The 13037-nt window shown below is 41.0% G+C and overlaps 1 protein-coding gene across 1 annotated transcript in view; it reads right to left on the bottom strand.

Moving 5' to 3' along the window:
* The window catches only part of Cdkal1 (CDK5 regulatory subunit associated protein 1 like 1), a 570376-nt gene that overhangs the window by 223975 nt on the left and 333364 nt on the right, over window positions 1-13037 (bottom strand). The window contains 1 exon segment of the mRNA XM_052727871.1: window positions 9599-9765. Coding sequence (XP_052583831.1) covers window positions 9599-9765 — 167 coding nt within the window.

Below are 13037 nucleotides of genomic sequence, written 5' to 3'. Positions count from 1 at the left end.
ATTCACAGTACCCAACTGGCCTTAAACTGGTATCAATCCTTCTGCCTCAAACTCCAGTGTGTGCTAACACACAATCAGCAAAATTACTTCTTTGTTGCCAATTGTTATAGCCACATTCATCCAAAATATTTTCCCTTCACAGGCAGCAAACTTTTTATAATTATTTTAAAACCACAATAATACACGCTGTAAAAAAAATCAGATTCTCTCTTGTGCTGGTCCATTTTACATCAACTTGATACAACCTAGAGTCCTTGGGGAAGAGATACTTTCCATAGAGAAAATGTCCCCACCATATTTGTCTGCAATTAAATTTTAGTATATTTTAGTAATTAACAATTGCTGTAGGAAGGCCTACTCTACTGTGGGTAGTACCACCCCAGGTGGAAAACAGTCTGAGCAAGCCAGTAAGCAATGGTTTCTACTTCAGTTCTTGCTTTCAGGTTCCTGCCCTGACTTTCCTTAATGATGAACTGAGAAAGGGGGGCGGGGCATGCAACTGGAATGAACCCTTTCCTCCCCAAGATGTTGAATCACTGCAATAGAAACCTAATGAAAACATTGCTCAAACTGACAAACACTTTGCAAACTTGCCACAAGGCTCTAAACACACTGATTTTTATTGGGCCCATAATCTACATCCCTCAGTGCTAAAAGTCACTACTTATTCCATGTAGACCTTTTGTATCTATTATCATTTATTTTACTTCTGCTTCTGCTATGGCAATGCAAATAAAGGTGTTCTCAGAAGTAAAATTAAGTCCAGTGTTTCCAATTTAGGAGACAGTTGTTATTGTTAAGTGACATTTAAAAATTTTGGATCAGAATTGCAAAAGCTTAACATTTTCACATGTATTATTTTTGTAGTAGGAAAAGCAAGATAGTGGGGGGAGGGGAAAGGTAGTGGCCCATATACATATATACCAAATATGAAATATGAACAAGTAATTCCCTAGATGACATGAACACAGCAGACTATGGAAACAGAGCTCATTTCTGACAGACAGGCAAACTGTCCCTCTACAATTCCATGAACCATTAAGTTCATTGCTAGCCTTTCTGTTCTACACCATGAATCACCTGAGAATTCTATTATCTACCTGATATAAAATACAAGAATTTCATCTTATTAAATGGTGAATTAGCTAGTGCCTAAGGTGGCCTTTAGGAGGCTAGCAGAGCAAAGATGTCATCACTACAGAAAAGACTGTGGAATCCAGAGAGAAGATATTGAAGAACGTTGACTTCTGTTTGTTAAGCAATTCTCTGAGCTGTTAACTTAGAAGTCAATGACCATTTTACTCAATGGCCTGAGGATAACTAGCATCTTTAATGAATGAGGAAGATCAAACCCATACATGGTGCATCCTGCTCTTTGAATTAATAATTTAACAGGTGAGTTGAAGGCTTTCTCAGCAAATCTGGAGAAATAATGTATTTGGCAAACTGGCAAAGCTTTTAACAATGAAAATAAAAATTAACCCATATATGTATCTTAGGCCCTCTTATATAAATGTAAACCAAATACTAAAGATGAAATAGGACTATTTGTATGCTATAAAAGAACCATGTAAAAGTTCCAAGGCTTCTCAAATATTCTAGAATAAAAGAAAACTACTGAAAAGGACTGTTTTATGGTTTTTAAAACAGTATGTACACAGGGATGCGGTTTAAGACATTGGACTATGGCCTCCATTTTCATATAAACACTGTAAAAGGACTGCTACGCTTTCCACTTTTACTTCTGTGTTCTCTTTTTTCTCTCAGGAGAGCAACCATCTCTTCTGGGATGAACATTCACACATCATTGTACTTCATGAGCCATATTTAGCCAGTCAGGCCACAGGCAAGAGACCAAGAGCTATGCCATTAGGAAGAGAAGTCCAGAAGTTTACACCACAACATGGATGAAGGCACCGCAGGGTAACCAAAAATGATTTGCCCATACTGGGTCTAGAGTTCTAGGAATATTTTCATAATTTAGAAATTGGAGCTGAGAGTTGCAGGAAAGGCTTCAGGGCAGGGATTTCTCTATAAAGGATGAAGGGCATAAAAACAATTGTTAGGCAAGGCATTTTTCCATTGTGCGCCTCAGGAAGACAGAAATAGCCAAAATTATTTCCACACTTAGGGGTTTTATCCACAAAATAGTTCACTTTCCCCTTATAATCTATCCATAAGATAAGTATAAAATAACATTTATAAAACAAAAGGGCATTCATAGAGGAAATGAAGAATAAAGCAACCTAGACAACAGAGTAATCTGTCCTGAAGTCAAGTCTGTCTGCTCATGTGAGCATCCTTCAGTCTTGTGCGATTTGGAGGCTCTATCGTTCAGATTTGATGCTAGAAACTGAAGCAGAGAAGCAAGTAATAGATGACTTCAAACTTCTTATTGAATTGAAAACTGCTTGGGTATCTTGGGGTGGCTTGGCATTAGAGGCTGAACCAGGGTACAAGCAGGCATCCTACAGGCAATGAGTTAGAAGTACAGTGACGATGCCAGGTGCTTCAGGGGAAGGCTTGACTGGCACTGCTGAACTGGTCAACCCAGATCCAAGCAGGAATGGAAACAGCTAAATGCTGGATGGAGCCTACTGTCTGGCTGATGGGAACAGAACTTTAATCTCACCTTTTATCAGAAATAGTCAAGCTATCAGCAAGTCAGCTCGTCTTCTCTCTACCCTTCCTGGAAGCACTGAGATTCAGGCTTCTAATAAAAGCCAATAAACTTGCTTTATTATTTTAGTGTACAAAAGTTCTAGGTTTCATTATGGCATTTTATTAATATTTATTTATTGTTATTTTATGCATATGAATATTTTACCTGTATGTATGTATAACTACTGTGTTCATGTCTGGTGTCCAAAAAAAGACAGAAGAGGGCATGGGATCCCTTGGAACTGCAGTTACAGATGGTTGTAAGTTACCAAATGGGTGTTGGGTGTGAACCCCATTATGACATTTCCATACATGCATTTCATGATAGGATGCTATACTATTGTCCCCCATGATTCTTCTTTACTTGTGATCCCTTCCTTCTCACTCAAATAGTCTTTGCCGGTACATACACACAAATGTGCATGTACACACACACACACACACACACACACACACACACACACACACAGTGCTAGTTCGCTTTCTATTGCTATGATAAATATCATGATCAAAAGGAACTTGGAGAAGAAAAGGTTTATTTCATCTTACAGCCTACAGTCTGTTACTGAGGGAAGTCAGGGCATGAACTCAAGGAAGGAAACTGCAGGAACTAGAGCAGAGACCACACAGGAGTACTGCTAGCTGGCTTCTCACCCATGGCATGCTCAGCCTGCTTTCTTATATACTCCAGGACCACCATCCAAAGGTGACACAGTCTACAGTGTCAATCATTAATCAAAAAAAAAAAAAAAAAAGACCCCTCTCCTACCCCCTGCCACAGATCTGCCCAAAGGCCAATGGTGAAGACATTTTCTCAATTAAAATTACCTTTCCTCAAATGACTCTGGCTTTTATCAAGTTGACAACACACACACACACACACACACACACACACACACACACACACACACACTTATGTGTGTATATGTATACATGTACATGTGTATGTTTAGATGGATGTGAACTTCCCCGATTAGTTTTTTCTCCCACCTCTCCCTCACAATTTTCAGATGGTACAAATCATTCCCTTCCCCCATCTTCCGAGACTGACTTTGTTCACCTGATGTTTATGTGCGAATGCTGGAGTTAAGAAGAAAACAGTACTGGTGAGTACCAACAGCAAGGGACTGCTCTAGCAGTCAGCTGGAACCACACATATATGTTGATGGATGGCAGAAATAGGGGTTGGGTTTTAGCACAGTGGTAGAGCGCTTGCCTAGCAAGCGCAAGGCCCTGGGTTCAGTCCTCAGCTCTGGGGGGGGGGGGGGGGGGGATATAAAATAACACAAAAGATCAAAAAAGGAAAGAAAAAAGAAAGTAAACAAAGAAAGAAATTTTTTATTTTTTTTCTCAAAATCATCTAATACACACTTTTATTTGTCAAGACCCAGAAAATATTTAGCAGTACAAAATCTCTTTACCTATTTTTCTATTGTTTTACAAAGTATCATTCCTGGGGAGAAAAGATGTTGTAAAACTCCCAGTCTGGAGATTCTGAACTTCTTTGATAAAACATGAGCACAACAGGTACTCAGTCTGCCATTATATTGATATTATGAGGCATTTTAAACAGTCTGCCAAGCCAAACACATTATTAATGTTCATAAATTACCATGCACCCAAAGTCCTTGACAGATATCCATTGTCTTCTGTCAAATACATGCATTCTAGTAAGTGCACAATTAGGTTAAAGGATAAGGTCACTTAGCTAGAAACAAGCATACTAATATCAAGAGTATTGTAGCAACTAAACTATTTCCAAACAAAAGCATGAGGAGCATTTAAAGCATCCCTGTTTACATTAACCTTGTGGTGCCATGTGTCTTACTGAGTGTGACTCTTTCACAATGTTACCTACTACAAACATAGAAATAAAATGCAGTTTAACATCAATGCGAACATTGTTGGTTATACTTTCCTACAAAGTTTTGCAGAACTATACAAAATTTAAAACGCACAGTTTACTTCATTTATAACTTGAACGTAGGAATAGTTCTTAATAAGAAACCCAAAATAAGTGAGCTCTCTTTCCCCCAACTAAGGAAGCTGAAATGGATCATTAAACTTATGCCTTGATTTTGAGACACACAGGTCTCCTGAGAAAACATGGGTGGTGGTGGTGTACACTTTTAATCCCAGCACTCTGGAGGCAGAGGCAGGTGGATCTCTGTGAGTCAGAGGCCAGCCTGGTCTACAGAGCGAGTTCCAAGACAGCCAAGGCTACACAGAGAAACCCTGTTTCAAAACACAAACAACGAGAGAGAGAGAGAGAGAGAGAGAGAGAGAGAGAGAGAGAGAGAGAGAGAGAGAGAGAGAGAGAGAGAGAGAGGAAAAGAAGGAAGGAAGGAAGGAAGGAAGGAAGGAAGGAAGGAAGGAAGGAAGGAAGGAAGGAAGGAAGGAAGGAAGGAAGGGCAACTGTGAAAAAGGCAACTTTAATCATAGTGCAGGAATATAAGCATAGCTTCTTGGGGAGCTGAAGAAGACTTGACTGAAAAAGTAAAGAGCTAAGAACACCTCAGAAAATGTGTACTGTTGACATGGGCACCGCCATGTCAAAGACCCACGGAAACAGCAAGGCCTTCTCTCTATCCCCTACCCACCAAGGGAAGGCTCAGGGAAATGCCAAATCCTTCTTCTGGTCTGAGTGCAAATATTGAGAGTTTGAGTGCTTACTGACAATTGACCAGTGTGCACAAAAACCAGCAGCTGCACCTTCTTCCTCCCAAATGTTGACAATCTGAGGCTGCTGGCCTAGAGAGACCCCTTCAGAGACCAGCTAACTCGTCCCTCCCTGTGGTATATCATCAGTCTGTTGAGGTGCTGGGTTGTGATGTGGTTGGTGCTGCTCAAACAGAATCGGCACCACCCCTCTGACACTAGCTTTTCTTTGCTTGCATCCGTGTGTCTGTCCTTTCCTCTCTCCTTGTCATCCTTCCAATCCCCAGTGAGGTTCCCAGGACCAAAGCCATGCTGCACACAGCGTAACTTAAATAAAAAAAAGTCCATTGAACCTTGCCGTTCTCCTTACAATTCAACAGCTTTAATAACTTTTCCATACCAGCCAATCTACAAAATTAAAGCCAAGACAAATTATCTGACTTCAAATTCTCCTTTCTTGTATACTTACCAGTTCTCTAGTGAAGATTATACATAACAAGAAAGTTAATGAGAAGAAAGATATTAAGGGTTTTGGTAACCTACAGCTTCAAGAGTCAGGGTAGGAGCTTATTTTCTCTAACACACATTCTGAAGGCACTATCTATATGGCATGTTCCAGGCCACCCTGAGTTATAGACTGTGCTCCAAGCCAGCATAAACTACAAAGGAAAATGCTGTCTCCTAAAAATTTCAAAAGATACTACCACTGTGGGTATTTTCATAAGGCAAAAAAAAAAACAAAAAACAAAAAACAAAAACCCACACATCTCTTAAGTTTCCCCAATAATACCTTAGAGTATCTTTGCAGAAGAGCAACTTGCAAGAGAGAAACACTTGTCAGCCAATTCCAATCTCGTCCATAGCCAGATACTCAGGACAGCTAGGCGATTCCTCTAGTATCTAAGGCATGTAGCTGAGGACCAGCTAATAAGCTAAAGTTAGAATTGTCGCTGCATTCGGTGTACAGTAAGTATATGACACAGGTGCTGAAATGCAGAGACAAAAGGGAAAGCATCTCCAGAAGGTGACAAAGACTGCATTGGGAAGACATGGAAGTAAGTCACTGAGGTTTAACCAGGAGGAGGGGCCCAGGTCTGGTGTGAGAGTCTGAGAACATTTCCTAAGAAGCAGTGTAGACATGGAAGTAAGAAACTGAGGTTTAACCAGGAGGAGAGGGGCCCAGATGTGCTGTGAGAGTCTGAGAGCATTTCCTAAGAAGCAGTGTAGCAGTAGAGAGCATTTCAGAGTGAGACAAGTTGAAAAACCAGCTCAATAGTAATCAAGTTGTGTGGTTTGGCCAGTGATGTGACCTTCATACAGGGCTGCTTGTCCAAGAGCATGCAGGCAGCAACTTCTGTACAGCTAGCTACTGGAAGAATGCAAAAAGATGCTATGGGGAAAGTACTCTTTATGTGTAAAAAACACATACTCAATAAACTCTACTGATTTATTATTGTTATTCAGCCTTAGACAAAGTTACCCACAATTTCTGGTGTTTTCTTGGCCATTCACTGCATCACTGTCCCTAATCTCATGACATCTTGCTGGGCATGTGTTTAACACCTGGGGTGTGAGCTACCTATTTGGAGAAAGATGAGGCTAAAGATGTGAAACCATGGCTTTCCTTGTGGGGTGCTCTTAGCCATGAAACTCATTTATACCATCATCCTTTGCTCTCTCTATTGGTCACAGTGTCATGACTTCAAAGTTTATGATCATACTGTGGGCTCTACAGTTTCTTTTATGAAGAAGGTTCTTCCTTTATTCCATCTTTTATACTCATTTACTGAGCACTCTAAAGACAACTGACATGAACTAGGAAAGGCCAATATTCTTTTAATTTTTAAAAACATTTTAAAAGCAAAGAATAAAAGAGTACAATATCATGACAACTAAAACTTGTTATCATTTTGAGCTTGGGATGGAGCTGAGTTGAGGGCATATATCCAGCATTCTTTCAATGCCCACCTCCCCATCCCCCCAGCACCACAAAAATTGAAAACAAAACAAAACAAAAAAATGAACCAGAACTTTTTAATCATTTCTAGAATTCATAAACTAACCATCTGGTGTTTCCCAGATACAGAATACAGTTACACTGAACAGTATCTGTGATTTCTATAAGGTCTTCTAGATCACCTTTGGGAGGCCAACAAGTCAATCACCACTTTATATGGACCACACTGGGATGTGCTATGAAGGTAGCATCTGTGCCTACAATCCTGCCACCAATTCAAATGCTGGACTCATTCCAAGAAGGACTTGTTTGACACCTTCGAGCAATTGTATTTTTTCCTTGTGTTTATTCCATACCTGAACTCTATCAAAAACACTTTAGAACCTAGACCAGCTTTTCTTTCCAATCTAAAGGAACTGGCATGGTACCATCAACTGCATATCACTGAAGCCCAATCCCCTTCCCACCAAAGACACATCTAGCACGTTGTCGGGTCTCTGCCATGCATGCCTCACACTTACTGAAAACACAGCAATACTGCCATAGTTCCATTTTAACTAAAAGCACTTGCTTTCTCAAGTGTTAAGTCAAAGTGTTAAGTAGAAGTTGACATGCTTGTGACTCATTTTAAAATAGCAAGTTATAATCAGCTGACACTGTATGAAGCATGAAACTCAACCTATAAATCATACGTCTATAGAAAGACTGAGCTGGGAAAATGTGAAGAACAAAACCGAAACATGTCTCTATCATAAATTACAATTACCAGTTTGTCATCAACTGTTTGAAGGATTTCTAAGCTATGCTCCTGATATTAAGGTTCCTAGTCAACAATACTCTTAACTAGTCCTAAAATCAAATCACTGAAATAAATTTTAAAAGATTTATTGAATGAGTGTCTGCTCTGTGTGTGGTAGAGGGCACAGAGGATAGAAGAGGGCATCATGGGATGCATGAGACTGGAGTCATGGGAGGCTATGAGCCACACAACATGGGTAGTGTGATCTAGCTCTGGAAGAGCAGCAAGTGCTCTTAATCTCTGAGCCATTTCTCCAGCCCCCAACGCCAGTAATGTTTTCAATATTTAAATAACTACTGGCATTTGGACAGTAAAATTTAGCAACTATGCTTACTTTTAGCTTTTTAAAACATAATAATTTCTTGTACAAAAATGGTGCAAAGAACACCCTTGGTAAAAAGCAAGCCTTGTTTCCTTACTGTACACATGACTGGTAGCACTTGGGCTTGGGTTGCAGACTCTGGACTTACAGTAATAGTTCTCAAGTAATAATCATGAATCCTAGAATGTTCGTTTTCACTGGAACAATCGCTCCTTTGTCCAAGTTCTTTGCTTGGCTTTATGTGGTATTTGTCATCAGATACCACAGTTCCTTGGACATAAGCCCATATTCTTCTAGTCTGACATCTGGCTACCTAATCTAAAGGTCAAACTCTGGTATATGGAAGTCTTTAGACCACTTCTCCTCCTTTGCTTAAGATGAATCTGAAGAGTTTCAAGACCAGCATTCCTTTAATTCTCTTTGGTCCCTATCTATCTCTAGGAAAAAAACAAAACAACAACAACAACAACAAAACAAAGCTGAAAAGTCATCCTCAAACTTAAGACACAGCATCTTTACAGATAGATAATGCAGCCCAACTGACTGTGGCTTTCAAAATTAATGCAACGTCTTAGCAGGTCTCAATTAGGTGAGGTCTCAAACTGGGGGAAGCAAGTGAGATTGATGTGTTGAGAAACTAACTAAAGGAGCACAAGAAAGGCAAAAAAGAAGCGTGACAAGCTGCAAGGGAATAAATAACTTAAGCAACATTAAATAATGATGGGGATAAGGAGGACGGAGACATAGCACAGTAGCTAAAGCATGTGATGCTATTGCAGAGGATGCATATGGATGCGAGCAACCACATGCAGTGGCTCACAACCACCTGTAACTCCAAATCCAGGAAGGCAGCATCATCTTCTGCCCTCCTCCGATACTCTCCCACAAGTGGCATACACACACCCAGACATACACAAAAACACTGAAGTAAAAATAAATTGCCAAGTGTGGGGGCCCAAACCTGTAATGCCAGTACTCAGGAGCATAGAGTGGCAGATCTCTTAGTTAGAGACCAACCTGATCTATACCGAGAGTTCTAGGCCAGCCAGGAGCTTTGCAAGCCTCATTTTCTCATGAGAATGTGAGATCATAGACACATCTGACAATGGTTCTAATTGAGGCTTGAGTGGTGATCCTGAGGATACCACATAGTCTGTGCTAGGGACATCTGTGTCAGCATGTCAATGTGGTCTTTCCTTACCTCCAGATGCTCTAAAATATATGGTGGATTTGTCATGCCCAGCCTCAGCATGGCTCCCTCAGGAATCACTTCCACCAACTTCCACAGGAGTGTGGGGAGATCTGTGCCAATGTCTCTGCCATAGGCCCCAGTGTCTTCGCTGGTCAGCCATATCTCACAAACACCCTCTGTGAATTAAAGAGGATAATTAACAAATCGGTGGCCTAGCCATTTCCTTCACTATACTGCTGCTCACCCTTCTTTTTTTTTTTTTTTTGGTTTTTCGAGACAGGGTTTCTCTGTGTAGCTTTGCGCCTTTCCTGGAACTCACTTGGTAGTCCAGGCTGGCCTTGAACTCACAGAGATCCGCCTGGCTCTGCCTCCCGAGTGCTGGGATTAAAGGCGTGCGCCACCACCGCCCAGCTCTGCTCACCCTTCTTAGTGCAGTATTTTCAACACCACTATGCAGGCAGTCTGGGCATTCGATTGCAGAGAGAAAGCAGTTTATCCCTCCCGGCCAGTGGGTTAGTAAGTTCATGTTATGAACATCTGAGAGTTGCAACAAAGTCATAAGTTACCAGTGTGTCCCATGAAGTCATTAACATTCACAGCCAATCAGCTCAAGTATGCCTCTCGAAAGCACTTTGATCATTGCTAGAGAGTTTCAGGCTCACCTCAGAGAATACTCATTAAACACTGCGAGCCCTGGAATGGCAACAGTCCCTCCACAGAATAGGGATTGGGAACAGTTAACTCACCAGTCAGGCTGCTGCCAACCCAAGGAAAAATGTCAAGTGTAGTTAAGGATTAACTCACAAATTATTAATTAATAATAATGAACTCATTTAGCCTGTATTAACTATTTTAATCTGTCACCTTTATTCCATTAAAATAGTGCTCACTTTATCTTCACATTAAAAACAAACTGGGCTGGTGCATAAAGTAAGTTGGCTGCCTTGGAAAGCCTTCTACATTCACTTAGGTATTACACCTTAGGAAAGAATATTCATTTTTTTTGTTGCTGTAAGGAATCTTATCTTGAAATGCTTGGGCTTGAGCTGGGATAGGCGGCAGGCAGCACGTGCCTGTGATGTCAGCTCTCAGGAAGCTGAGATGGGAAGACTACTCCAAGGACAAGACCAACCGAGGCTTCAAAGTTCCAGGCTAGTCTGGATTACAAAGCCAGTTTGTCCTTGCCTCAGAAAGTAAAACCAAAACAAAAAGTTACAGCCTGCAAATAGCAGCCTTTCAAAAACTAAGAGAAAATACTTTGGGATCAACTAGTGCTATTAAAAATGAATGAAATAGACTGAGCAAGAGTTACCAGGTTTTTCTGACAGACACAGACCCTTCCTGAACCCATGTTCAGTGAGCAAATAAGGTGATATTAAAAGGCCAAATGATTCAAAAGGCTAAAAAAAAAAAAACAAGTGTGAACTTAGTTCAGACTCAGTTGATTCCCTGCTTATGAAAACCTCCATATACAGGCTCCAAAGGAAAACACAGTGGAAGTTTCCAGAAACTGTCTTAAAATTGTCATTTCATGGCAGAAGGTTTCCAAAGCACAATTTAAATTGTAATCTCCAAGAGAGGCAACAAAAGTGCCTTGTTTTTGAACATGGATGCACTCAAACTGTACAGAAGAAAACCCACCCCAGAGCTCTTAATTATCAGTAATACAGTCCACAGCTTGGACCTAAGGCCTCTGGACACTATTCTTTCTATAGATAAGAGCTATGTGTTTTATTATCATCAAAGCTGCAAAAATAAATTTTATCTTTCTGAGATATACACACGAGTCGGAAGACACAAGAGTAGATGCAAACTGCCCACTTTTCACAGAGAGAATCACGGATCAGCAATAAGAGTAAAAGCTACTGAAAAGGGTCCATTGGAAAAGGTTCTAGGCTCTCTTGAGGCTATCCTTATCTCCACAATCTAAATCCTTCTAATACTTCCTGCTACTCTCACTCAAGAAAACCCAGGAACAGTGGGGTTGGTGGGTAGGTGCCCCACACTCAAGGAGCATTATAAAGGAAGGGGCAAAAAGAGTGAAGAGGAGAGCTGGGAGATGCTTCCATCTGGACATGACCTGGCCTTTGTGCTCAAGAATTCACCATAGCTGTGATTACCTACACAAGCCCTGCCTAACGCAAGTCAAGGTCAGCCAGCATTTCAGTCCAATCCAACTGGACTCACCAGGTTACACACTTAAAGGAGGAGAGGACATGGGGACATGATGGTGGGAGGGGGGTGCATTGTAGCTTGTCTAGGGGAGAACGAAGGGAATTGGGGGTGGGTATTGTTGGAAATATGACAAGAAATTCAAGAGGCCAGTGGAAATGAAGCATCTTTTATGTACAGTTCTGCAAAAAGGACACAGCATTGAGAAAAGGCAAAATGGCTGCCATGTGGATCTGGTGCTGAAAGGTGGTTTAAAATCCCCTGCTCCTCTCTTACAGGCCAGGACTTACACTCCTCCCAAACTCTCTATCTCATTAGTCAAGGGCAACCCCCACCTCCAATGAAGAAGCTGGAGCTTGAAACTGCTCTTTTTCTCCAATTCTTGGCTCAGCCATGAATCAGATAACCTGTAACTTTGTAATTCTGAGTTGTGAGACAAACTGGGGTCAGCCCAGCTATGGGAGAGAAGCCCTGTTTGTTGGTGACTCTGAAAACAGAACTATCAATCTGTTTCTTACTAGTATGGTCAAGCTATGTTACAGACATGCATGGAACTCAAAAACTAAAAAAACTATTGAAAGTATTCCAACTGATGGTGCAATCGTGATTTTAAAATTCTGTGTGCCATCAGACATTGCACTTAAGTCCGGCCCTTTTAAAAGACAGGGTTTCATGTAGCACAGCCTGGCCTGGAGCTCATTCTCTAGCTGAGGCCAGCTGCAAAGTTATGATTAGCATCCTGTCTCAGTCCCACAGATAACAGGAGTGAACCACCAGGCCCAGATTCATACAACCTGCTTAAAAAACTATAATTTAAAAAATAGAAAAGCTCCAGGAAGAAAGATGGCTAAGTAACAATAAAAACACATATTAAAACATTCCAAAAGAGGTTATAAAAACAGGACATTAACTGTGATTTTCCAGTTACTGGCATTTGAGCAACACAATGTGAATATTTTAAAGTGAACAGAATTTTAATTTACAAATTTTCCATCCAAATGGTTCCACGTATGCCTTATGTAGAAAGAGCAAGTTCCTGGAACGGTGCCCTCTCTGTTGCTGGGTGAATACAGAGGGGGAAATCACCCTGGATAGACTAGAAATAACATCCACCGGCGAAAACAGCAGTCTGCTCCCCAAACTACAAAGGTTGGGGACCAATAGCCTGGGGGGGGGGGGCTGCAACTTCAAATTATACCACACAGAGAGGAAGCAGCTGTGGAACTAAATCACCACCACAAGCAGCAGTCTCTATGTCCCTACGATAGAAGTTGCC

Source organism: Peromyscus californicus, unplaced genomic scaffold (genome assembly GCF_007827085.1).
Source record: "Peromyscus californicus insignis strain IS unplaced genomic scaffold, ASM782708v3 Scaffold_8__1_contigs__length_139910024, whole genome shotgun sequence".
In the NCBI taxonomy this organism is placed as follows: Eukaryota; Metazoa; Chordata; class Mammalia; order Rodentia; family Cricetidae; genus Peromyscus; species Peromyscus californicus.
Note: the sequence above shows the minus strand (reverse complement) of the source record. Positions and strands in the feature narration are given on the sequence as shown.